The sequence below is a fragment of the Rhinatrema bivittatum genome, chromosome 3, assembly GCF_901001135.1.
Source record: "Rhinatrema bivittatum chromosome 3, aRhiBiv1.1, whole genome shotgun sequence".
NCBI classification, from domain to species: Eukaryota; Metazoa; Chordata; class Amphibia; order Gymnophiona; family Rhinatrematidae; genus Rhinatrema; species Rhinatrema bivittatum.
In genome coordinates this window covers 186,538,460-186,565,831 of record NC_042617.1, presented here as the reverse complement: position 1 = coordinate 186,565,831, position 27,372 = coordinate 186,538,460, and the positions used below count along the sequence as shown (strand labels likewise).

Sequence of the window (27,372 nt, the reverse complement as noted above, 5' to 3'; positions counted from 1 at the left end):
GGAAGTACGCGCATGCCTAAGGGGCAGAGCAGCCCAAGGATTCTGTCGGCGTCTCCCTCGTGAGGATGCCGCCGCAGGAAGGCCCCAATGCGGCCCAAGCTGGAACGGAGCAGGCCGCGAGCCAGAAGGTAAGGGGGGACCCGGCTATGGCCGCCCATCAGCAATGACTTCCTTCACCAGCAGATACCCCCTAATATCCTAAGGAGTCAGTGCAAAGTCTAACAGTTCAACTCAATCAAAACCTCATAATGGTAACTCGCATCACTAAGGTGATAAGGTCCTCCTTCAAGTATCTGTGTCAGATCCACCAATTCCACAATATACCTGATAAATACAATCTTACTACTGTAATCCATGCATGAATCACCAGCCGAATAGACTACTACAATTCCCTATTCAAAGCCATTTCACAATACAGTACAAAGCACCTCCAGCTCTTACTAACAGGCCGCACTGTTAACCTGTCCTTAGATGCTCGTTTTCCCTTATCCCTTATTCAGTAAGGGGCGGAAAATCCACATCCAACCCGCCAAACCTAATAGCGCCCTCAAATGCATGTTGATGGCCCTATTAGGTATTCGCGCGTGATTCAGAAAGTAAAATGTGCAGCCAAGCCGCACATTTTACTTTCAGAAATTAGCGCCTACCCAAAGGCGCTAATTTCTTCGGGCACCGGGAAAGTGCACAGAAAAGCAGTAACAACTGCTTTTCTGTGCACCCTCCAACTTAATATCATGGCGATATTAAGTCGGAGGTCCCGAAAAGTAAAAAAAGGTAAAAAAAAGAAAAAAAAATTGGAAGTTGGCCGGCGACTGTCGGGTCGAAAACCGGACGCTTAATTTTGCCGGCGTCCGGTTTCCAAGCCCGTGGCTGTCAGCGGGCTCGAGAACCGACGCCGGCAAAATTGAGCGTCGGCTGTCAAACCTGCTGACAGCCGCCACTCCTATCAAAAAGGAGGTGCTAGGGACGCGCTAGTGTCCCTAGCGCCTCCTTTTGCCCGTTTTTACTGCCGGGCCTAATTTAAATACTCAATCACGCGCACCGGCAAGTGCGGACTTTACTGAATCAGCCTGAAAGTTTGGCTGCTAGAATTTTGGTAGAGGGCCAAAGCAACCGACCACATCAAACCAATTCTACTTCAACCACACAGACGTCCAGTCTAAAGCAGGATAAAATTCAAAAACTCTCTGCTTTGTCTTCAAAGGCTTCTGAGTACCTCTCCAAACTTCTCTTCTCTTATACACCTTCTGGAGAACTCTCGTCCTCCCAAATCACTCTGCTTTCCTCTCCTCCTCAGGCCTCTATCCAATTTTCCTGCCCAAGGCTTTGCACTTTCAGCTCTCACACAAAAATATGGAACACAGTACCACCAACCTTAATGCCTTGAGCTATATGACCTTAAGTTCAGAGAAAAAAAAAAAAAAAAAGCATGGCTTTTCAGCTAGGCTTTCCCCACAGAGACCCTCAATCTCCCAACCAGACTACCTGTACTCCTGCTTAGGAACTTTGTTACAGTACAGAGACTTTAAGTTGTACACTAATGGGTTCCCAAATGCTGGTTCCCAATACTACTGATTATAATTTTTAATTCTGACTGTAAATTGTTCAAATGCCTCTGTTGATTTAAATCTCTCGTAATCCGCCTTGAGACCATTTTTGGAAAAAGTCAGAATATGACCATCCGCCTTGAGACCATTTTTGGAAAAAGTCAGTACATATGTAAATATGTTTCTTGCTCATATTTTAAAGGATGTGGTACTTGTGGACTTATCAATAAGCTGTGGTAAATGTCAGCATAAGAAAACTGGGAGCAGTATGTAAAATGGGATTTTCAGTGACTGCTTTACACTCTCTTGTTCTTATTTTTATTTTTTTTGCTTGAACCATTAATTATAAGCACTTAAAATAATAATAAAATTTAGAAAATAAAGATAGCCAAATCAGAATTCAAATTTGCATTTATTTGCAGTCACATATTAAATCCTCAATCTTCTCTTCATCAATTTCTGTTGCGCTGGAGGTGGACCCTTGGCCTGGTACAGGATTGGTACGGGCCTCTGGTCGGACCCAGAAAGCGCCTGAAACCAGAAGACGGAGCACAAAAGGAGACAGAGGCTAGCTGGAGCTTCACCAATAACAGTCCGGGGTTTCCGCAGGTTGAGCCCTTGGGTACCCAGACCGCCTGGACTTAGGTGGGCCTCAGTGGGTCTCCCGGAAAGGTAGTGGAGGGGTGTGCCCACCACGAGCAAGGGTGCACGGCTGATGCAGAGAGGATGGACCAGACCTGAACTGGAAGCTCCAGAGACCTCAGGGAGGTAACAGTTCATGAAGGTTCTCCGGGCGAGACAGGCAGCGCCTGCAGGTCTAGTCGGATGAAGGCCGCAGTTGGAATCCAAGCAGGTCGGTCTGGTAGTCACGGTAGGCCAGAAGAGAGTGACCGAGTGAAGCGCAAGGGTCAAAGCCAGAGTATCTGTCCAGAAATGGTCAGCCAAAGCAGGGGTCAATACCAAGGTCAGTCCAAGCATAGTCAAGGCAAGCGAGGGTCAGTTCCAGGCAGCGGATGAAGAGAGTAGTCAGGCAGGCCGAGGAGAGTACCAGAGATCAGTCCAAGAAGGTACTACCTGAATATAAGGTATTACCTAAATATAAATAAGGACACAGGAACAAGGAGATGCTGGAACAAGGAGACGCTGGAACAAGGAGATGCTGGAACAAGGAGACGCTGGAATACAGGATTAGGCAAACTAGTACACCACGGTGTCAACCCGCTCTGCTGTGAGGCCTGTGGCATGGAAGAAGCCGGAGAGGGCCGTGGTGAACATCGGGGACACCGGGAACTAGCAGCAGCGGCAAGACTGGAGCTAGTAGAGGGCAGTGCGAGGTGAGCAGGCCCTGTCACGGCACCCACGCGGCCGGGACGCGCAATAATTTCTAGCAGAGCTCTACCTTTTTGGTACTTTATTCAAGTTTTAAAACTTACATGACAAATCAGATACTTTGGATGTTTTGGGCAAATTATGAGACAAAGTGGCATAATACTTTCCCTCTTAAATGATATTCAGGCTCTTTTAAGTATTTAGAAATTTGGACTTCTACGAACCCCAAGTTATTTGAAATAAATGTTTCCCTATGATCTGTAAAATGGAAAAAGTGCTGGAGGGCTGGACACAATTGTTTCTTATTCTACTGGGGAAGAGTTCAACTACTTAAGATGATTGTGTTACCTAAATGGCTTTATGACTCCAGATGTTGCCTATGATATATTATCATTGACCGTTATCCAAGAAAATCAGAATACATTGTTACTGGGTTAAAAAAAAAAAAAAAAAGAGTACTGTCATTAGGTTAGTAGCACCTTCCTGAATCACTGAGAGATTAACTAGGCTTCCTGAATCTAAAAATATTAATCTATAAATGTGAATTGTTAGACAGAAGTTGCAGTGCATATTATTGTGCCAACATTTTTGTTTCTACTAATTGATTTGTGCACACTAAGATAAATTATGGTTACTATTCTTAAAGTTAGGTGATACTGGACTACACGAGTAAGACCTTATAGGAATGTATATGCATTAAGATTTAAGATAAGGTTAGCGTGGGAATAAAAGAATAAAAGAATAAAATGCCATACGTAAGTGTCACATTGCCAGTCAACAAATGGTATTGTAACAGGAACAATTACATACTTAAGTTCTGTTAATAAAAAGATGCAAACAAAAATACCACATAAGAAAAAAAAAAAGATAACTAAAAACAGAGTTCTGGTGATTTAGTGAAAGCTGTCATATTCAATTGTTTGGTACCTAAAGTAATATTCATCTATAATGCAATCAAAAGGTAAAGAAAAAACAATGCAGACAGCACATTTCTTCACATATTGACCTAGATGACAGCCCGTGCATCAGCAGGATAAAACAAGATTTTCATCTCCTGGCATAAATGAGCTATGAAACCTAGTTATCCCTTTCTGCCGTAACCCTAACCAATTTATATGCAAAAGCTAAAAATTTCTCATTTTGACAATTTAATTTGACCTGGAAAATTCAAAAGCAATGCATCTAGAGAAAAAAAAAAAGCCCAATATACAAAAGACAGAAGAAAGCCTACTCCTCTGTTCAGCAGGTGTCATTCCTCTGTTCTGTGTCAGTTAGTCTGACTTGTTTATGGTCATTCCTAGCATTTTATGCCAAAGATGAAAGGTACAATACCTCCTTACCACAGGGGAAATAATGGGGAAAATATACAACTGCAGATGAGTATGAAGCTTGCAGTTCCTTTGCTGAATCTGCAGACAAAACATATACATACCGATATCTGGCATAAAAGTGACAGTAGCTGTTCAGCAATTTTGCCAATTATATTTCCCTGAAAATGCTGAAATCATTACTGCTCTTGAGCAAAACCACAAGACAGCACAAAACTTATTTGCAAACTTCATGCTCAGAGTTTTAATGCAAGGCAAACTTGATGCCTCTGGATTCCATTCTATCAACTCCTATTTTATTTCTGATCATCCCACGAAGACCTATGAGCTGGCTGAACAGCTCCTCAGTCTAAGGCCTAGAGAAGCAAGTCCATTTGAAGGCCAACAGAGAAAAGGACCACAAATTTCCCCTTATGTTTTATTATACAAGACGAGATTATCCAGAGGTCAATATTCAAAGCTATTTAGAAGGAGAACTCACAAATTATCCATCTCAAGTGCAACTTTTTAAATATTTGGCCACCTATCTGGCTAAATTATAGCTGGATAAATCACTAGCTGGCTATAATTTAGCCAGATAAAAGAGGCATTCCGGGGGATGTTCCAGGGAGGAATTAAGTCATCTGGCAATTTCCAAATGTATCTGACAAGAATAAACAAATTATAGGCGTCTGCAGCCCAATTCTTAGATCCTTACCCTCTGCTCTCAAATTTCATTCATGGGCCCTGTGGGCCATCCCCCCCCCCCCCCCCCCCCCCCAAACCTTTCCTAAGCTATTTAAAAGTGCTGCAGTCAGCAGATCCCCCCCCCCCCCCCAGCCCATTCCCATTCCAATATTAATCTGGCTTCTTCCCTTCACCCCCGTCCCTTCCACCCACCTACCTACAGTCTCAAGAGGCTGGACTACACCTCCTATGCCCAGATACAAAAAAAAAAAAAAACCCACTGAAAGCAAGGACTAAACTCACCCGCTCCGTGCTCTCCAGTGCTGTCCTGACTTACCTAATGCTGTAAGCATACACTGTGGGAGGGTTTACGTCCAGTTCTTTTTCAGTCAGTTGCAGTGCTGAAGAGCTGGGAGCAGGTGAGTTTGGATCCTGCTCCGGCAGGGTGGTTTTATTTATTTATTTTAATATCGGGGGGGGAGGGGGGGATAGGTGAGGGGGTTTGGGAAGGGGGAAGGGCATCTGGCCCGGTCTATTGAGATTACAGGTGGGTGAGGAAGCCGGATTAATATCTAAATCTAAATGGGAATGTGTTGTGGGGTGGGCAGCCTGCTGAGGGGGAAGGGGGGGAAGGATTTGGGCAAAAATTTTTTTTTTTTTTCCTTGTCTGTCAGCGCTATTGAACCAGATATCTTTTTTTTATTTTATAAACTCTATTTTTGAATTTTCGTGGCATACAATCAATGGGATTGCAATATAACATGAAGAACTGACATCAAGGGGGAACATATACATTTCACAAACTAATACAACTATTGAGACTCTAATTTGCAAAGAGATAGGCAGCTCCACAATAATGTCATATTATACACAACAATTGCATCACAAATTACAGAGATTTATGAAATTGATGATACAGACCCCACACCAAGTCATAACTGAAAAGCTTTCCTTGAAGATCGCCATCGCAATTTTTCAATACAGTTTGCACCTGTATACGCCAATGTACCATATTAGTTTGGTTTTCCAAAAAGTAGCAATCGAAAATTGATTTAGATATTAATCCGGTGCTAACAGCAATTGACCCAGCTAGGACAGATATTTCACAGGAACCAGTGAGCCATAACTGGTCATCTTTTAAAGTAGGCCATTATCCAGCCACACAAGGGCGGATAAATTTAGACCTTATCGGCCATATTCAAAAGATGCCCAGATAGGTTTAAAGTTACCCGGTTACGGGTAGACTGAATTTTAGCTACGTATTTATTTATTTTAAAAATGTATATGATGCCTATTCACAGATCTAAGCAGCTTAAAAAATCAACATACATAAAAAAAAAATCCAATAAACATAAGACATAAAAACTGCCAGATATATAATTTTACCCTGTATCGGATGAGCTGAAATAATCATGAGCAAACTATGGCTCTAGATATCAAAAAGCTGTTTCTGTACTTTAAGAGGTATATTTTTCACTGTGCGCGAGCGCGTCCACGTGTGCGCGCTTCCCAGCGCCCAAATGGACGCACAGATTTTCTAACATGCACACGCATGGTATAAAATCTGTGGGCACTTGCGCGCCGGATTTTATAATTTGCTCGCATATGTGCGGTGGCACGCGGAAGAGAGGGAACTTTTGCAATTTCCACGCGGCGACGCATTCCAGCCTTCCCCAGTTCCCTCCCAGTCCACTCCAATTAAGGAGCGAACTGTGAGGGAACTTCCATACCCCCCTACTTAAATTACACCCCCTTCCCTTCCTCACCCCCTAAACTGTACCTTTGTGGGGTTTTTTTTCTTTGTTTCACAACTTATTTCAGCTCCTGAGCTGAAGTAAGTTGTGAATGCCGGCAGCCAGCTGCCGGCGCACGAGTCTTCGGGACAGCGAACAATGGCGCAGTCCTGGCCCGCCCCCCCCATCCGCCCCTTGGAAGAGGCCCGGCACTTATTCGCATGCCGGCATTTACACGCATGGCCAGGCCTCTTCGAAAATTCACCTGGCGCTGGAAAGGCCCGGCCAGGTGTGTAAACACCAGATTTTACGCGCACAGGGCTTTGAAAATCCGCCTCATATGATAATTGAAATAAATATGTCTTCAGCATCTTTTTAAAAGTCTGCGAGCATTTGGTCACAGTGTAAGTCCACAAGTAATGAATTATAATATTATAAAAACAAACATCCCGAAACTGAAAATGACAGCAATCTTGCAAGAACTGCAGAACATCTGAATGCAAGAAATTTTGCACTTCAAAAGCTCAGCCTACTTGACACACCGTGGTGTCTGTTTTGCACTTCTGACCAACACAGTGATCAGTAGGGGTGAGCAGGCCAAAAACTACTGTGTTGTTTTGTGTCATTTGGGGGAAAATTTCTGTGTTTACATTATTTTCCAATTTTTTTTTTTAGGTTTCGGGATTAGTGCGCACTACAAACGATACAAGGATGAACAAAAAATGTTGGGGGTTTTTTTTCTATTGTTTCATTATGAAAATGACATGAAAAGGCAGACAAGATCATTGACATTATCTATGTTGTTTCAAACAAATGTACATCCCTAGTGATCAGTATGCAAATATAAGATTAAAATACTGAATTTCGTACTAGCTGGGTACTCCCAGAGAAAAGTATTAGGCAATTAGATAGAAGTCCGAAAAAAAAAATATGCGGGCATACACTTAACTCATGGTAACAGAGAGACAAAGGAGTGACTTAGCACAAGCCTGAGACTTGTCATCAACAGCTGAGTTTTTCACTTGGTCGTGTGTGTGCCAGGAGTACTTTTAATGAAATTGCACAGTTTAAAAGCCTACAGAGAATTCAACAAGCTTTGAATTTTATATATAAAGAGGATGAAAATGTTGGCAGGATGTGTGACAATGTAAGATTCTTGCTATATTTTTTGTGATTTTTGCTTCAATTCCAAAGTCAGTATCTCAGCCACTTCTTTTTTTTAAATGCAGTTCCCTCATAACCTCCTACACCCCCCTCCCCAAGATCACATCACCTCTCCAAAACCCGTTCCCCTCATTGTTATTAAAATTGCCTAAGGAAATTCTGTAAAATTTACCACATCACTTTTAATTATGGCACTCCACGGTTATAGGGATCATATTACCACAGTTTTATTTTCTCTCCACTGGATCTGAATCATTTTTTTAGATCTTAGTTTCAAATAAGTTATTCTGCGTTTAAAGCTGTTCGTGCTCTGGGATCACAGCTTTTAGAAAAGAACATTATGAGATATGTACCAGGGTGATGTTTATGTTCAGGGGATTATCGCCGACTCTGCATGCCTTCTTTTAAGGAATAAAGATTAGTTTAAACTAGATGTGGTTTTAGCTGTGTGGCACCTTCCCTTTGGAATTTACTTCTGAAAGAGCCTAGATTAGAAAACAACCAGTTCTCCCTTCGGCAACGTTTAGAAGCCTCTTTAAGATGTCTTTTAATATGATTATCTGATAGGATTTGTCAGATAGTATTATATCTCCCTATATTATAAAAAAATATCACGGGCTCTGGATGAGCATGGTGGAGCGACTGTGCACACAAGACGTCACACAGGAGCCACAGACTTTTTCATCATGTTGGGAGAAGAGAAGGTGGAGGCGAAGCAAAGGCTACTGGGGGAGTCCAGGCCCCATTAGCCAAAGAAGGGAGGAGCGCCGGAGGAGAGTTAACAAACCAGCAGCTGAAGCATGCCACTCTTCTGCTGCCACATCTCACATCTCGGAAATCCCTCCTCAACCTGTTGACTGAGCCGTTGGCTGCAGTGCAGAAGGGTAGGTGGGGGAGAGAGTAAGGAGAGAGCTTGTGGGAGTGGGGAGCATGTATTACCCCCCCCATCCCCAGAGAATGAGAGAGGAGGGGGAGGGAAGGAAGAGAAGGGATGACAGAGTGAATGTAGAAGAGGAAGAGAGTGCAAAGCAAGATGGAGAGTGAAAAAACAGAGAGGGTGATTGAAAGGAACAGAAAGGCAAGGAGGCAGTGAGTGAGAGGGGATGTATGACAGGTGAGGGGATATGTGAAAAGAATGTAAGGGTGGGGGTAAGTAAAGTGAAAAAGGAGGGGGTGAGTGACAAAAGGGAATGGATACGTAAAAAGAGAGAAAGGAAGGGAGAGCAGTGAGTGAGAGAAAGAAAAGTAAGGGAGGAGGTGAATGAGAGGGAAGGAGAGAGGGGGAGGGATGACAGGAGGGGGATGAGAGAATTCTGAGAGGTCTCTCTCCTCCCACCACTCTCTCCCTTCCTTTTCCTTCACTCTCACTTCCCCTTCCCCTCCGTACACATACCCTCACGCTCCCCACTCTCCCTCCCCACACATACTGCGGCAGATGGGTGGGGAGGAGAGGGACAAAGTGAATGCTGCAAAGGGAAAATGTGCCCCCAACCACACACACCAACCTACTCCCACACATCCACACATACAGTGGGAGAGGACAGAGAGGGAGGAAGAAAGGAGGAGGGGATGAAAGGAGAGAGAAAGTGAGTGAGAGGGAAGACAACACAGGGAATGGGGGTGAGGGGGAAGGAGAATGTATTATTTATTTCCAATTTCTTATATAACTCATTCTCTTGGCCGCTGCAGTGTACAACAATAAAATCAAAACAATATATAACAACGAAAGCACAGCAACAATGAATAAAATCCATACAATACTAACTAAAATAATAAAACAATGGTCCTTCTGCAGCATTCACAATACCAGGGGCTCAGAGACTCAAGAAACAGGAAACAACCATGTCTTCACCTTTTTCCTTATCACTAAATAATTAGTCATCAGTCTGTTATCAAGTAGAATAGAGTTCCAAATTTCTAGGCCAATCAACAAGAAAACTCTCTTCCTACAAGCCACTGTGCGAGCCACTTTGGCTGATGGAACATGCACCAAAGCCCTCTGCGTTTGATGTAAATATCGGTTAGGGACATAATTCCTAACCAAATTTCATAAATATTTAGAACCAGTTTCTAAGATCACCCTGATCATCAGTATCATAACCTTAAACTGAATTCCTTACTTGACTGGTAACCACTGCAGGCGGATTTACAAAGGAGAGACTTGAAAAAGAAGAGCAAGTGAGACCAAACATAGGGGAGGGGGAGAAAATGGAGATTAAAAAGGAGTGGCGTGTAAGGGGAAAAAGGTATCCCCCACCCACACATTACCCACATGTTTAAGCACCCTCTACACACATCCAACACAAAGACAAACACACACTCACCAGCACTCCCCACACACATCCAACATACACACACACACACACACCAGCTCCCCCTACATACATTCAACACCCACACACCAGCATAATACACACACATCCATCATACAAATACACCACCACCACCATCCTTCACACATCCAATACACACATACCATCACCTCACATGCATCCCATACATGACCCACAACCACACAGTCATTCCAAATCCCAGCACCCCACACAATCCCATCCACTCCCCAAGCACAGTATTCCACGCATACAGCTCCACACATCCTGCACCCAAATGTCACACACACCCCAGCATCTTCCCACCATCAACACCTCTCCACATACACACCCCACCACTCCCGCCACACACACACACACACACTGCCACCTCCTCACCACTACTACCCCTGCCACACAACCACACAAATAACCTCCTTTGCCATACACACAAAGCAGTGAGCAAAAAGGGACAAAGGGCCTCATTTTCCAAGCACTTTACCGCGTGCGATAAATTCGCAAATCGCGTTAGCGCGGCTGCTATCGCGGCTAATAACTACAACTCCAACTTCGCGTTATGGACTGCGCTACGGGCCAGAAAAGGATTATCGCCATCCACGATAGTTTCAGGCTGAGAGAGAGAGAGAGAGAGAGAGAGAGAGAGAGAGAGAGAGAGAGAGAGAGAGAGAGAGAGAGAGAGAGAGAGAGAGACTTACTATAGTGCCTATGCCCTACATAGGTATTTGAATCCCTATGGGAGGGCTACCTACTAACTCGGGGTGGGGATTAGGTATGAGCGTCGGGGGTTGGGGGCCACTTTCGCATTCCACATGAGACCTACGGACAGAACAGTGGTCTCTAGTGCAGATTTGCTGGCCGTCGGAGTGAGGACGCTCACTCCAAGTGGAGATTTGGCCAACATTCTCTCCACCTAGCATGTTGTTGCCCAGGTAGAGTGTCCATCAAGCTAGGTAGAGAGAACGTTGCCCAAACCACTTCTTGGAGTGAGCGTCCTCACTCCGACGGCCAGCAAATCTGCACTAGAGACCACTGTTCTGTCCATAGGTCTCATGTGGAATGCAAAAGTGGCCCCAACCCCCGACGCTCATACCTAATCCCCACCCCGAGGTAGTTGGTAGCCCTCCCATAGGGATTCAATTACCTATGTAGGGCATAGGCACTATAGTAAGTCAGTCTCTCTCTCTCTCTCTCTCTCTCTCTCTCTCTCTCTCTCTCTCCACCGTGATAAAAGACTGAAAGAATCATCGTGCACTGGGAAAACATCGCCGCACGCGATGTTTCCCCACTGCACGAAAGAAGCCTCATTTGCATTGGTAACGCCCCCTAATGCGTTACCAATGCGATATTGGAAAATAAGGCCCAAAGTGCAGAATGAAAGGAAAAAGAGTGCCCCCAGCTATACACATACATACCCCTTTACCCCACATACACATTACCTCACTAGTATGGTTGCCTAGTGAAGTGAGTAGGGGCACAGCCCCTAGTTTAAAGATATTTTTGTTTTGTCCTGCTGTTTATGTTATGTTATATTTAAAAATATCTATAATTATGTTGGATTTTCTTTTTAAGTTATTGGAAGATATTTATATTTGTTATGTTAGATATTGTTTTATATTTTATGACCCTGTTTTTATGAGGTAATTTTCAAAAACTTATGCAGGGGTTGTGCACGCAAAATTGGCATTGTAAGCAAATTTTCAGAAGGGCGGTAGTATGCCATATGAAAAAGTATGTGCATATAAAGAGGACATTATGAGGGGTTTGGGGAACAGGGTTTGGAAGTCTACACATTCATGCATTTTATAAATGACGTACATATATATATCAAACATGTATGCACGCTTTGGCACCTGCTAATCAAGTCACATATATTAAATCTGACTTCTCTTTTGTCTGCAGTTTTTGATATGTGGGGGTGGATTGGAGTAAGTGGTGGAGAATGTAGGTGAACTGATGAAGGTTTGGATCAACTGGTAAAAGTCTGGGCAAACTGGTGCTTGGAACGACTCGCATAAGTATTTTCATAAGTGTGAATTGCACATATATGAGACAATTTGATAAAGTAATTGCCTCCATGTATAAAAGTGAGAGACTGTTATATACATATTACAATTATTTAATGCATTAAATATATGCATGTACTTTTATAAAACTGGTAGGTACGCTACGCAGATCCCTGAATTAAAAAATTGTGCATGTACTGAAAACATAGGCACATATTTTCAGAGTAGTGAAATGCTCTGGCTGCACAGTTTATAAAATACAGGCATAACGTTAGGTGCATCTACTTAAGTGTGCATGACCTGAGTTATGCACACTATTGGACATTACCCTCTTAAGCTTTTTGTTCGTCACACAGAGTCCTGGATAGGTGATTAGTAAGCGTGATTAAATAAATGAATAAAAATGTACCAGCAAAATAACTGGCCCTAAAACGAACATAAGGTGAATAAATATAAGATGTACTCTCATTTTAAGGAAAATGTTCCTATATTTTGAAAGATAATTTCATGATGAATATTTATTAGAGATGTGTGAATGCACAATGGCTAGGGCTGAACCCTTGATGACTGGAGCTGCTGCTCACAGGTTTCAAACGTGCGCTATTTTCATCCCCTTTTTGGGTCAATAAAAAGCCCAAGGAAAGAGTATATTTAGTCAACCAAAAAGCTTCCGTGAGAGGTTTTCTGAGAAAAGACTGTCATCCTCGCAATGATACTGTAGGTGTGCTACTGATTCCTGAACGGACATTGGCAACTGCTACTTCCGCCTAATTACTTGTCCTTCTTGCTTCTACAGTATAGTTTTGAGCATGCTGATTTTATTTATCACCAGGTAAATGAAATTTGGCATTATGTCTTGAAGTTTGCTAGTCTTCACAGTTTCGTTTTATGTCTAAATAAATTGAATTTGAGTGCTATTTATCTAAAAAAACTCACTCCATGGATAAATCTCAGACATATCGTTCCATCACAGAGCAAAGGCATTTCTTATTTGATTACCCAGACAAAGTTAAAACACACATATCAAAAAATACTGAGAGTTTCCTTTCTTCATATCTTTCAATTAACAATTTAAAGTTGCTTTAACATATTTTGATAGCATTTTTTATTTGCCCATTTTCCAATCTGTTTCCAGCTCAATCAGAGCCAGTCTATCTCAGGCTACAGTATAATGTGTCTATTTGCAAATACCTGGGATTTATTCCTTATTTTTTTATAATCCCTCTCATCTTAACCCAGCCGCTGAAGAGACAGTCCTCAGGTACAGGACCCATCCGGTGGCTTCCTTTAAATCCCGGTATGCACGCACACGGAGTCCGGCACGATGTGTTGTGGTTGTGCGATGGCAGGAATGTTCTCCCTCACCTCTGAATGCTGCCTCCGCATCACTAAACAGACTAAGGAGCAGAACCCAGGACTTGTACTCAAACCCAAGTCTTGGTCATGCCAGTGAGCGAAAAGGCAGCCCACGATAATCACTACATTCATACAAACGAGTTTGGTTTGCGATTGTTGGCTTTGTTTGCAGCAGTAGCCTCATGTTTAGTTTAAATTAGTCTATTATGCGATAGACCACATTTCTTACGTACATAATTTAGAGCGTTTTCCAATTAAATTGTTAGAAACTAACACCACAAAAAAACTAAAGGCTGGATTTTAAAAACCCGGCGTACATGAAAACCGGGAGATATGTGCGTGGCTGGGCCACGTGCGCGCCGCAGGGATTTTCAAACACCTGCGGCCACGCGTGTATCTCCTGGTACGCGCCGAAGAATGGGTTTAGCAAAAGGGGGGGGGCCAGGGTCGGGGGGGGGGGGCACAGTCCCTCTGAAGCGCACGCCGGGAGCCAACCGGCCCACGCAAGTTATTGCTGCTCTGGAGAGCAGGAAGGTGATACAACAAAATAAAGGAGGGTAGTTAGCGGGGTTTTAAGGGTCAGGGTAGACAGGGGAAAAGGGAAGCAGGTTAGCTAGGGGATTTAGGAAGTTCCCTCCCACTCCGCTCCTGTATTGGAGCGGACTGGGAGGGAACTGGGGAAAGGGCCTATCACATCGCCATGGGCATCTTGTAAAAGTCCCCCTCCCTTACGCGAGCGAGTCAGCTTTCGCAAGCATATGCACGCCGATATAAAATCGGGCATGCGCGTGCAAGTGGGTAGCGGATTTTATAACACTCGCACGTTGATGTGCACACATGTGCACAGTTCCCGGTGCACGTCCATGTGCGTGCACTGGGAACTGCGTGCGGGTTTTAAAATTTACCTTTAAATATATATCACATAAAATAATAGCATGGACAAAATAAATTCATAAAACAAATAAAGCAATAAAAGGCACATAAGAGACTGCAATCAAGACAACAAAAGAATAATATTAGGAGACAAGGAAACCGAATCACTGCTAGATAAATTGATGAAAGTATTTAATAGCTGAGTAAAACATTCAGCGATAAGTTGGCTGAAGCTAGATGCTAGGATAAGCCTTTAAAAATAAAAATGTTTTCAAGGTTTTTCTAAATTTAAGATAGTCCTTCTCAAATAAATTAAAGGGAAAGAATTCCATAGGTTGGGTGGTCAATAGGTAGATCTAGGTTCTCTGGTTCTTTCCAGCCTTATCTCTTTTGTTGATTGTAATCTAAATTTTTCTATTGAGAAGAACATAGTACATGACATGGGTTATCGGGAATAATAAGATAATGCACACTGTGTGTTGTGAACACATCTGACATTCAGCCGCAATGAAAGAGCTGGTGGGCAGGTCGGCAGATCAAAATGAGAGGATCCTACTGCCGTGAATCACGGCACACGCTCACCTAACCACATATCAGTGGCCAAGCTGCACAGACTACGCCACGAGTGCTCGCCCTCCAGGGCTGCAGTGTGTTTCATACCTCATCTCCAGGATGTTACAGGGTCGTCTCCCAATCTGCCACTCCTCACCACTGCAGCTGCCTTGAATTTACAGCCCTGCACTTAATGCTCAGCTGTCAAAATCTGTTTCTTCACGCCCCTTCACAATGACTGTTCTGTCATAATGCCAAATGGGTCTTAGCAATACACTGCGACACCACATGTAAGATATTGGCCCAGCTCAGAATAATGCTGCACCGCTGCCATGAGTAAATGAGCAAGCCATCATGCCGCTGTTCTGAAATCCAGTGGCCCGCTGCCCCTGACTGCCCTGGGGCACTGAACGGCTTCTACAGCCACTCCCCAACTGCCCTGCTGTGCTAACCCTACAGGATTTTCAACACTGTGCTGACACGCTCTCTCTCACTAGGACCTAAGTGCCCTGTTCTAACAACCAAAGCTTGCCTCTTCCCAGACTGCCAAACATTTCGACCCACGCTCAAACATCTATTTCCATCACATTCCACTAGACCAGGGCTCCCCAAGGGCTGCAACCCAAACAGGTTTTCAAGATTTCAACAATGAACATGCATGAGATCTCTATCTGCATACAACAGAGGCAATGCATTCAAACAGATCTCATGAATATTCATTATGATGATTCTGAAAACCCAAATGGGTTGCAACCCTTGAGGACTGAGTTTGGGGGACTCCTGCACTAGGACATTGCCTTTTCACCCCCATCATTTTTGCCAGGATCTTCCACTAGAAGGTTTGATGATAAATTTCTTTATTGTGCTTTATAATCATGAGTACTTAAGAAACAGAAATAACAGTCACTTCTGGGCTGAGAAGCCTGCTTATAAATGTTGGCATTTGATCTGAATGACAGCAACCAAACTGGCAAGTGGAGAAGGATCAATGCTATTAGGATACTCTCCAATCACAGTTCAGCAAACTGAGGCCCGAGGACACAGCAATAAAATAATCCTCTTATTGTCACTTCAAAGCAGGATATAAACTCAGACTCTGAAATTTCTCCAATTCATAAGTCAGTGCTCGAAGCAAACCCCAACCCATAATATGCTGGTTTTTTTCTCCCCCTTTTTCTTTTACAGTTTTGTAGCATGTCATTTAAAGCTGAATATCTCACCAACATCCACCCTATAGTTCCAAGGTATTTTCCATGAATGTCTGTTCAGCTCCATCAATAACTGGGAAGCAGAGAATGACAACAACTACGCAGAATCTAGGAGATTTTTTTTTTTTTTTTTGTGGGTGGAAGGAGGGGTGGGGAAGAATCGCTCTCATGTAATACTATTTGAGCTTTAAACTCCCCAAATTATGAATCAGGTAAAAATGATAAAACACTTGCAGGGGAGGCAACTGACATAAATATTTTAATTTTCGTTAGATAAATTCAATGCATCACACAGGCGAAAATAAATCTAACAAGATGTTTCCGCAAACAACTGCATACATTCATTTTAAGCTCTTATCATTACATAATGATTTCTTCATTTTTCTTATCTCTTATTTTTATTATAGCCCACTTCCTTTCAGCCTTATTCTGGAAGGGCTTTAAAGAATAAGGAGGCTCGACCGCCAGAGGACTTATGTATTTCACAGGGAATCAGGCTACTATGCCCGCACCTCTGCCTTTCTTTTTTATTTTTATAAATAGAATCAGTTCTTCAGCAACATCCTTTGAATATAGCCAGATAAAGGTAAAGTTATCTGGCAACAAGTTCCCAGATATCTTTAACTTTGCTACTGATGACATCCACAGTCAGCCAAATATATTATTTAGCTAACTCCAAATAGCGCTAGCCAGATAACTGATTCAGCTAACTGGACTCCTTCCCAGAATACTTATTTTGCTAAATTTTAGCTGGATAAGTGCTTGCAATATTGAAAAGCTGCCATTTAGCTAAATAACTTACAAGTTATCTGACTAAATGCTTTGAATATTGAGCTAATGATATCTTAACAACCCTTAGATTTCTCCTTGCTGGAATATGAAAGCAACCCCAAAATTCCCAGCAAAGCCAAGTGGCTGCTAAAACAGTGCAATGGGATGTCATTGAGGAAATCAATATTTGATTTTTGGCTTCTTTTTTTTCACCCCAGATTTCCTCCTGCTCCATTGTACTTCCACTCAGTTGGAACTAGGGCTGGGATCTTAACACAATGAGCCTTTACTGAAACTACTCGGGGATTTTTAACCTATTTTATATCCTCATCCCCAAAATACCTGGGCAAAGGACCATGCACCAGGGTTCCTTCCGGAGCCTTGAAATCATGGGCCCTGAACTGGGCCACCCTTGGATGATTACCATGATTCCCTCCCCTCCTACCCCCTCTCCCAAGGGCTGTGAACGCTGTCCTTCCAGCATCCCCAGCCCCAGCTATCCTGGGGACTGGAAGATTTAACTTTGGAATCACAATGGGGACTTCTGCATAGCAGTGAGCCACCAGCTGGCCCTGGAGTAAGAGGACTTATCCAGCAGGTCAGGTCTGGGACCAGAGCAGGGGAGGGAAGGAAAATAACAAAAGGAAGCCTGTGTTTTGACTCATATTCATTTGATGGAACTGTTTCTTAGACTCAACTGCAACATCTTAAGATGTAAAAACAACACAGATAAACTAGGATGATACTAAGCTAGGTTCCAATAAAGAGTTATTTAAATAAAGGTTGATCTAGAAAATTTGTTGTGGGTCTCTAATGAATGAAGATTTGTGGATGCTCCTTTATTGGATTCATCAACTGGTTGACAAGCTTTACAGTTTCATCCAAAAGGTCTTCAAAAGTGTCAGATATTTTGGAAAACATTTTAGTGGATGTTGCTTAAAGGGAACTCAGACAACTGTTTAAAAATTGTCATCCAATTGTGGTTATTGACTGTATTGTGAACAAAATGTAGGGGGTGAGAATATAGATACCGTATTTACCTTTATTACAATCTTAGGGAGTCATTTATCAAAGTGCTATATGGCGTTTTCGCATGCGTTAAGCATCTTTAACACATGCGAAAACACCTTTAGTGCATGCAAAAACACTGTAATGCATGGTGCGATGCAAATGAGAAAAATAAGAGGAGTTTGGGGCAGGATTTGTGGCCAAGTGGGCTGGGCTCACAGTTTTGCAAAGCCATATCGCATGACTTTAACCCAAATTTTAACTATGCATTTTTCATTTGTGTAAAGCCATGCAATACGGCTTTATCACACGTTGTGATGTTTTCGCAAATGCCGTTTTTAGTAGTTTTACACCAGCCACAAGAGAGAGAGAGAGAGAAACTCACCCAAAGATGAGATTTGTGCAATGTTCTCTCACCCTAGCTTGATGTTACCCAGGTAGAGAGTCCATCAACTAGGCTGAGAGAACATTGCACAAATCTCATCTTTGGGTGACACTCCGAATGTCATCAAATCTTCACAAGAGAGCACTGTTCTGTTCATACGTCTCACATGAATTTCAAAGTGGCCCCTAACCCCTACACTAATACCTAAACCTCACCTCGAATGACTAGGTGGGCCTCCTATAGAGATATAAATACCCACCTAGGATGAAGACATTATGGCTAGTTAGTCTCTCTCTCTCGCTCCTGTAGTTGTTACAATGTAAAATAGGGCAGTTCCGGCTCTATTCAACCTGTTTTCTGGAAACCGATGTGATATCTCGATCGAATGTCGGTATACAAAAGAAATAAATAAATAAATAAGGACTCTGACAGGTAGGCTGGCTCTCCAGGAGCTTAAAACTACTAAACATGGTCCCCCCAGTGGTTGTATGTAGGAAATATAACAATTCTGACACTTATCGCACAGTGCGAAAATGTTATCGCAATTTGCGCTATCTTACAGGCCGATACAGCTCAGTGCGCTCCGGCGGAGCGCATTGTTAACCCGCGATTGGATGCGCGTTCGACATGCTAGCTTTACCCCTTATTCAGTAAGGGGTCGAAAACGCACGTCCAACCCCCCCCCCCCCCCGAACCTAATAGTGCCCGCAACATGTAAATGCATGTTGATGGCCCTATTAGGTATTCCCGCGCGATTCAGAAAGGAAAATGTACAGCCAAGCTGCACATTTTACTCTCAGAAATTAGCGCCTAACCAAAGGTAGGCGCTAATTTCTCCGGGCACCGGGAAAGTGCACAGAAAAGAGTAAAGACTGCTTTTCTGTGCACCCTCCGGCTTAATATCTTGGCGATATTAAGTTGGAGGTCCCGAAAGTTACAAAAAGTTAAAAAAAAATTTTTTGAAGTCAGCCCGCAGGTTGAAAACCAGATGCTCAATTTTGCCGGCGTCTGGTTTCCGAACCCGTGGCTGTCAACGGGTTTGAAAACTGACGCCGGCAAAATTGAGCGTCGGCTGTCAAACCCACTGACAGCCGCCGCTCCTGTCCAAAAAGAGGCGCTAGGGATGTGCTAGTGTCCCTAGAACCTCTTTTTACCTCTTTTTACCACCGGGTCTAATTTGAATACTGAATCACGCGCACAAGAGAGTAGGCCAGTCTCCTGTGCGCGCTCTCCCGCAGACTTTACTGTATCGGCCCGTTAGTGCTTCGCATAGGTATTAGCACAAATTGTGATAACCTGCCTAATACCATAAAACACGCTCCTTTTCCTATCGCATGCAATATTTAGTGCTTTTTGATAAGTCCAGGCCTTAGTCGGAAATCTTGGGCACGGGCTGAGGATGATCTACTACAGGGTAGGCAATCGTGGTCCTGGAGTGCCACAAACAGGTCTGGTTTTCATGAAGTATATTTACTGGCACTGCTCACTATATGCAAATATATCTTATGCACGTTCACTGGCGATGTCCTGAAAATTAGACAGGTTTGTGGCATTCCATGAGCAGAATTGCCTACTTCTGATCTGCTACCTTTTCTTCAAATTCACCACTAAAGAAAACAGGGTCTGAGGAGTACTTGCAAAGCATGACCAGATTCAGAACCTGCTGCTGGAAAACGTATCAAGATTCTATGCTTAAAGTAAAAGTGAAATAACTTCCATCTAATAGACAAAGCTTATTCTCGCTGCAAGCTCTACTGCACTGTGTGGTAATTTGACGAAGAACAAATCATTGTGACTTAGGTTTGGAATCAACTTTCCAGTGGTACGCTTCTAATAATATAGAATACAAAAGTGCCTAAAGAAAGTAAACATCAATTACCCAGTCAGATTTTCCTCGTCTACTGCAATAAACAGACCCCATTCAATCTTATAAGAGTAAGTGGCATCAAGTCCATAGACGATTTTCAAAACATACAACAAGAATGTAACTTTATTTGTTTTTGCTTTTGGTTAAACTGAATCTCTGAACGCTGTCTGGCCTTCGAAGATCGAGCCAGGTCAGATCATTAATCCAACTGATCAAATTCCTTCACTGTTCTTTACAAAGGAGAAGGTTCTCCTGCAAGTCTCCAAAAATAGCCAACTCTAAGGAGAAGAAGGCTGTATGCATTTACAAAAAGTAGTCAGCTTACTCGGCAGTGGTCATGCTGTTGCTGTAAAGATGGAACATCCCCTCCGATGGGCATCTCTTTGTTTAACTCTTTATCTTTTGTGTTCAGCCATTTGATCAGCTCTTCCAGCGATGTCAGCAACTTGTTCCATTTCTCTGCACTCACCTCCAAGTGAGACCTATAGAATGATGAGAAGAAGCAGCAAACGTTTAGAAACTTTTTCACTGAATGTCAGGGCAGAAGCAATAATCATCTCAAGAATATATACACCTCTAGGTTTAAAATGGCAGGTTTATTATTTGGAACAATGTATTTTATGGAGTGCAGAGATATGGATGCCAACGATACTACAGCGTACTGCATTTAATAAAACATCAGAACCAATGATTTGCTATTAGAAAATGTGCCAAATGTTCTGAGCAGAATAAGAGATGAACATTTCCAGAAGAAAATGGCTCATGAGAAGTTTATATATTCTCCAATAATCAATTTATTTAAAAATCTGCATATGACAACATTTTCATATCTAAGACCAGAACTAAAACAAATAATCCAAGACAGATGGGGTTTTTTATATTCTGCAAACATGGAATCAATTGAAGAGACCACTCACTATCACAGAAGCTTTGTGTTTGGTGTCTTAACTATATCAAATTTTCAGGGCATGGCAGGGGTTCTAAGAGGATTGTGATCAAGGCATTTTTGGGAGATATATATATATATATACACACACACACAAATAGATGCTCATGTGTGGCCTGGAAAGATGTCATTAATTCTGCATGGAACATCCTGTTAAATTAATAACAGACTGAAAAAAAGAAAATGACCAAAATACTTCAAAATTGACACTTTACTTCTGCTCAAATAAGCTCTGAACTCTTATAGACTGCTTTAAAGAAACATAGTAACATAGTAATGTTGGCAGAAAAAGACCAAATGGTCCATCCTGTCTGCCCAGCAAACGTCTTATGGTAGTAACTGCCCCTTGGTGCAGGTTACCCCTTCTTTTTGTTAAGGATAGTAACTGCTGTTTCATGCAGGTACCCCCAAGCCTTATTTTAAAGTTTAAAATGGAACTAGCTACATTGGAGTCAATACTCAAAGGAATCTTGCCTGCTAAGAATGGACTTAGCTGTCGAGATCAAAGCCTTTGAACAACGACCAGGCTAACTGGCTCAACTGGGGAGAGAAATTTAGGAGGTTAGTGCAGATTTTCAGCGCTCCCTAATTTGGCTGGCCAATTCTAGGTGCTGCAAAAGCAGCCCTAAATATTTCTAACCGCTCTCCCAACTGTAGCAAAACAATATATATTTGTCAGCCACCCGAATACCCGTGTCGCCTTGCTTCCAACATAACAAAACATTTTCTCTGACACCCCACTCCTCCCCCTAGCAAAATATTAAACATTTACCGGGTTCAAGACACTAACTCCCTCCTGATCCCCCCCCTCCCCCCCGCTTCAGTACAAAATACAACTGGGTCTGGCCCTGACTGGCCTCCTGATCCCCAGCCACCAATATAAAACAATAACCAGATCAGTAGCTTGACTGACTCCCACCCTCTTCTTCAGCACATTCAAAAATTAAGAATTGGGTTTGGTTCTGAAACTCTTCCCGATCCCCAGGCCTACTATCTTTAAAAAAAAAAAATCAGACATAAGAAAAATAAAACTCCTCTCTAGCATCCCAACCCATCTCCTTATCCCTCTCCTCCTTCAGCACAATATAAAAAATAAATAATCTGGTCCAAGGGAAATAAGGACCAGGTCAGACTCCAAATCCCCTCTCTCCTTTTAGATCACTTAAACGTACGCTACTGTCTTTTTGCTGATGACATTTAGTTTTGGTTCCCCCTTACTGGTTCAAGCTGTAGTACTGACAGAAACGAGTGCTTAGATCTAACCACAAAGGGTTTACTGACCATAATTGGAAGCTAAATAGTGGCAGTTCTGGAGTTTTGTGGGTAGGAAAGACCAGACTCATTAGTGGTTTAGATGATGCAGTTTTACCAATACGTTTGATTATAAGAAATTTGAGGGGTTTATTAGATTACCAATTAGAGATGGCTCTACATTATTTTCAACTTAAAATTAGATTTTGGTGTTCTCAAGATAGTACATCAATTACGCTCTTTTTCATCAGCTGCTGATTTGATTTGAGTCGTACAGGTTCCATTAACGACTAGGCTAGATTACTGCAATGCAATGACGGGTCTACCCTAGAAAACCTTTAAAAAGCTGCACTCATTACAGAATACAGCAGCTCGTCCGATAGTGAGATTAAGGGCCAGAGATCATGTCACATCTGTACTGAGACAGTTACATTGCCTGCCTATTGAGGAACAAGCTATACTTAAGATCTTAGTTCTCACATTTAAAGTATTTCAAGACTTAGAACTGGACTATCTATGATTTAAATTGACCTGGTATTCTACTATCCGCCCATTGAGAATTGTTGAAAATACCAGGACCATCACAAAACCTTGGAACATGCTTTTTCTGCCATGACTCCCAAATTGTGAAACTTCCTCCCAAATAATATCAGAACACAAAAGAGAGTATTTTAGTGTAGCCTGTGCTACATTAATTTGCCCTGTTTCCAGCATCTTAAGGGGTTTGGGGTCTTCTCCCTGCTCTATCCCCATCTTTTTGTGTGCTGTGGCTCAGGGATATAAATTCTGCACCCCTCCCGAACATGTGAGTGGGGTCATTACTTCTCCTTAAGAGGACTTATCCAGAGGGGTATTTTACTTCCCTGGTGGATTGTACCCAAGGAGAGTGGATTTTTTGGAAAGAGGATTTTTGGAAGACTTTAAGAGAACTGTTGAAATTTTCGATATTTCGGGCCAGTTCCTGAGAGAAGGGCAAACCCTTGTTATCTTGAAGGGCCAAGTCCTAGAGGTTTTCCTGCCTTTGCATCCAGATAACAGCAGAGGAGAAGACCTGGAGATTTGTTGCTGTTTAGCATAAGAACATAAAACTTGCTATACTGGGTTAGACCAAAGGTCCATAAATCCCAATATCCTGTTTCCACCCGTGGCTAATCCAGGTCACAAGCATCTGGTAAGATCCCAAGGGATAGAAAGATTTCATGCTGCTTATCTCAGGGATTTCCCCACGTCTATCTTAACAATTGTTTATGGACATTTCCTCCAGAAACTTGTCCAAACCTTTTTTAAATGCAGCTACATTAACAGCTTTCACCATGTCCTCTGCAATGAATTTCAGAGCTTAATTATGTTTTGAATAAAAAACTATTTTCTCTTATTAGTTTTAAATACCGCCTAGTAACCGCCTAGTAACTTCATTGTGTCTCCTAGTCCTTTTACTCTTTGAAAGAGTAAACAACCAATTAATGTTTACTCATTCCACTCACTTATTATTTACAAACCTCTATCATATCTCCATTTAGCTGTCTCTACTCCAAGCTGAAGAGTACTAACCTCTTTAGTCTTTCCTCATAGGAGAATCATCCCATCCCCTTTATCATTTTGGTTGCCCTTCTCTGTATCTGTTAGGCTCCAGCCACCTCCCTTGTATAACCTCATCACCTCTGATCTAAAGCGACTCTGGTGTAGCCTCCAGCAGCATCCTGTTCCAAGGACCTGGGATAGAACTTCCTGTAAACTTGGACGGACTTTATAGACCCTCTAGCCCCTTTCCATGGTGTGGCTGATGATGTCACATCCTCCTGGGTATATAAGGAAGTCTCTTGCAACATGTAAGTGCCTTGGCAACAGGTCTCTTCCTGCCTAATTTTTACACTCCTATTACTGAATGTTCGGTCACTATAAAAAAAAATCCCATTGATAAATGATCTCCTAGAGGAACTAAATCCTACTATTGTCTGCATAACGGAAACATGGCTGAAAGACAAACATAAGAACATAAGAAATTGTCATGCTGGGTCAGACCAAGGGTCCATCAAGCCCAGCATCCTGTTTCCAACAGAGGCCAGAACCAGGCTACAAGAACCTGGCAATTACCCAAACACTAAGACGAACCCATGCTACAGATGCAATTAATAGCAGTGGCTATTCCCAAAGTATAATTGATTAATAGCCATTAATGGACTTCTTCTCCAAGAACTTATCCAAACCTTTTTTGAACCCAGCTACACTAACTGCACTGGCAACAAATTCCAGAGCTTTATTGTGTGTTGAGTGAAAAAGAATTTTCTCCGATTAGTCTTAAATGTGCTACTTGCTAACTTCATGGAATGCCCCCTAGTCCTTCTATTATTCGAAAGTGTAAATAATCGAGTCACATCTAATCGTTCAAGACCTCTCATGATCTTAAAGACCTCTATCATATCCCCCTTCAGCCGTCTCTTCTCCAAGCTGAACAGCCCTAACCTCTTCAGCCTTTCCTCATAGGGGAGCTGTTCCATCCCCTTTATCATTTTGGTTGCCCTTCTCTGTACCTTCTCCATCGCAACTATATCTTTTTTGAGATGCGGCAACCACAATTGTATACAGTATTCAAGGTGCGGTCTCACCATGGAGCGATACAGAGGCATTATGACATTTTCCGTTCTATTAACCATTCCCTTTCTAATAATTCCTAACATTCTATTTGCTTTTTTGACTGCTGCAGCACACTGAGCCGACGATTTTAAAGTATTATCCACTATGATGCCTAGATCTTTTTCCTGAGTGGTAGCTCCTAATATGGAACCTAACATCGTGTAACTACAGCAAGGGTTATTTTTCCCTATATGCAACACCTTGCACTTGCCCACATTAAATTTCATCTGCCATTTGGATGCCCAATCTTCCAGTCTTGCAAGGTCCTCCTGTAATGTATCACAGTCTGCTTGTGATTTAACTACTCTGAATAATTTTGTATCATCCGCAAATTTGATAACCTCACTCGTCGTATTCCTTTCCAGATCATTTATATATATATATTGAAAAGCACCGGTCCAAGTACAGATCCCTGAGGCACTCCACTGTTTACCCTTTTCCACTGAGAAAATTGACCATTTAATCCTACTCTCTGTTTCCTGTCTTTTAATCAGTTTGTAATCCATGAAAGGACATCGCCTCCTATCCCATGACTTTTTAGTTTTCGTAGAAGCCTCTCATGAGGGACTTTGTCAAACACCTTCTGAAAATCCAAATACACTACATCTACCGGTTCACCTTTATCCACATGTTTATTAACCCCTTCAAAAAAAATGAAGCAGATTTGTTAGGCAAGACTTCCCTTGGGTAAATCCATGTTGACTGTGTCCCATTAAATCATGTCTTTTTATATGCTCTACGATTTTGATCTTGAGAATAGTTTCCACTATTTTTCCCGGCACTGAAGTCAGGCTCACTGGTCTGTAGTTTCCCGGATCGCCCCTGGAGCCTTTTTTAAATATTGGGGTTACATTGGCCACCCTCCAGTCTTCAGGTACAATGGATGATTTTAATGATAAGTTACAAATTTTAACTAATATATCAGAAATTTCATTTTTTAGTTCCTTCAGAACCCTAGGATGCATACCATCTGGTCCAGGTGATTTGCTACTCTTTGGTTTGTCAATCTGGCCTAATGTACTCTTAAATCAAATTGATCACCACAGCTATGATTTCACTTCCCCAGACAGAAATATAAAGGTGGGGGTCTACTAATAATCAATCAGTAATAAAGAACTTAAACCCTATAAAGTTGAGATTAACCCTCCCTATGAGGTGGCAATACTAAAATCACCACAACTAAATATAGGCATGGTCTATTGCCCCCTGGAATACTCCAAAAAGATTGCTCACCTCTAATTGAAATATTCACAAAAGCATTCCCATCACCTGAATCAACACTAATCATAGGAGACTTTAACCTACATGTAGAGAGTACACCTAAAACCAAAGCATGTGAAATATTTTTAGATACTATGGAAGCAATAGGATGGTCACAATTTGTAACCTACCCCCACTCATAAATCAGGACACATCCTTGACCTAATATTTGCCAGTCACAATAATTGCCTAATCAAATATTCTCACAATATATTGCCATGGACTGATCACCAACTAATAAAAGCAGAAATAACCCTTCTCAACATAAATCAAACAAAATAAAATAATAATCATTCTTTCACCTACAGAAAAAAGATAGAACCAAAAATACTGAAAGAAACAAAAATAAGATAATCGATTTTAATCAAGGCATTGCCACCTCAGTATTTGAATCCTGGAATAAAATAGTCACTGAAATAGATAACGCCCAATTCCACAAAAAAGTTCCAAAAAGAGCATAATACTGTTGCGCTTCCCGGCCGCGTCCGCTCCACAGCCAGGCCTGCTCACCTTTCTCTCCCGTCCACGAGCTCTGGGCTCTCCTGCCGCAGTCACTTTGTGGTGTCCCCAGCTCCCCCGCCCTCAGTCTCCTGTCCAGGCCTCATGGCAGGGCTCGGCATCCTCTGTGGCGTTGGCCCCGCCCCTAGGTGTGCACGCACGGATCGCCCGCCTCTAAAAGGGCCAGGGGTGGTTCCGACCTCAGTGGCATGCCCTGATTGATGGATGTACTAAAGGAATTGGTCTGACACTACTTCCTCGCTTTGGCAATTGGGTCATACACTCTGGTGGCTCTACTTTGCCTTCCAGTGTCTCCTGTTCCAGCGTCTCCTGTGTCTCCTGTTCCAGCGTCTTCTGTTCCTTCGTCACTCCATCCCTGGTAGTACCCTTCGGACTGATCTCACGGTACTGACATTTGCTTGCTCCCAACTACTCCTATTTGCTGCCTGGATCTGACCTCTGCCTGTTCACTGGCTACTCTTGATAACTGCCTGGAACCAACCTCTGCCTGTCCACTGACTACTTTTGATCGCTGCCTGTCCACTGACTACTCCTGATTGCTGCCTGGAACTTGACCTCTGCCTGACCTGACTACTTCCGAATTGACTACAGGTACTGACCCCTGCTTCGGCTAACAATTCTGGACTGATACTCTGGCCTTTA

The 27,372-nt window shown here is 42.5% G+C and overlaps 1 protein-coding gene across 1 annotated transcript in view; it reads right to left on the bottom strand.

Annotated features, from left to right (window-relative positions):
- Window positions 1–27,372, bottom strand: part of UTRN (utrophin) — a 1,458,479-nt gene that overhangs the window by 604,489 nt on the left and 826,618 nt on the right. Inside the window, exon 54 of the mRNA XM_029594027.1 lies at window positions 20,446–20,602. Coding sequence (XP_029449887.1) covers window positions 20,446–20,602 — 157 coding nt within the window. The remainder of the gene's footprint in view (window positions 1–20,445; window positions 20,603–27,372) is intronic.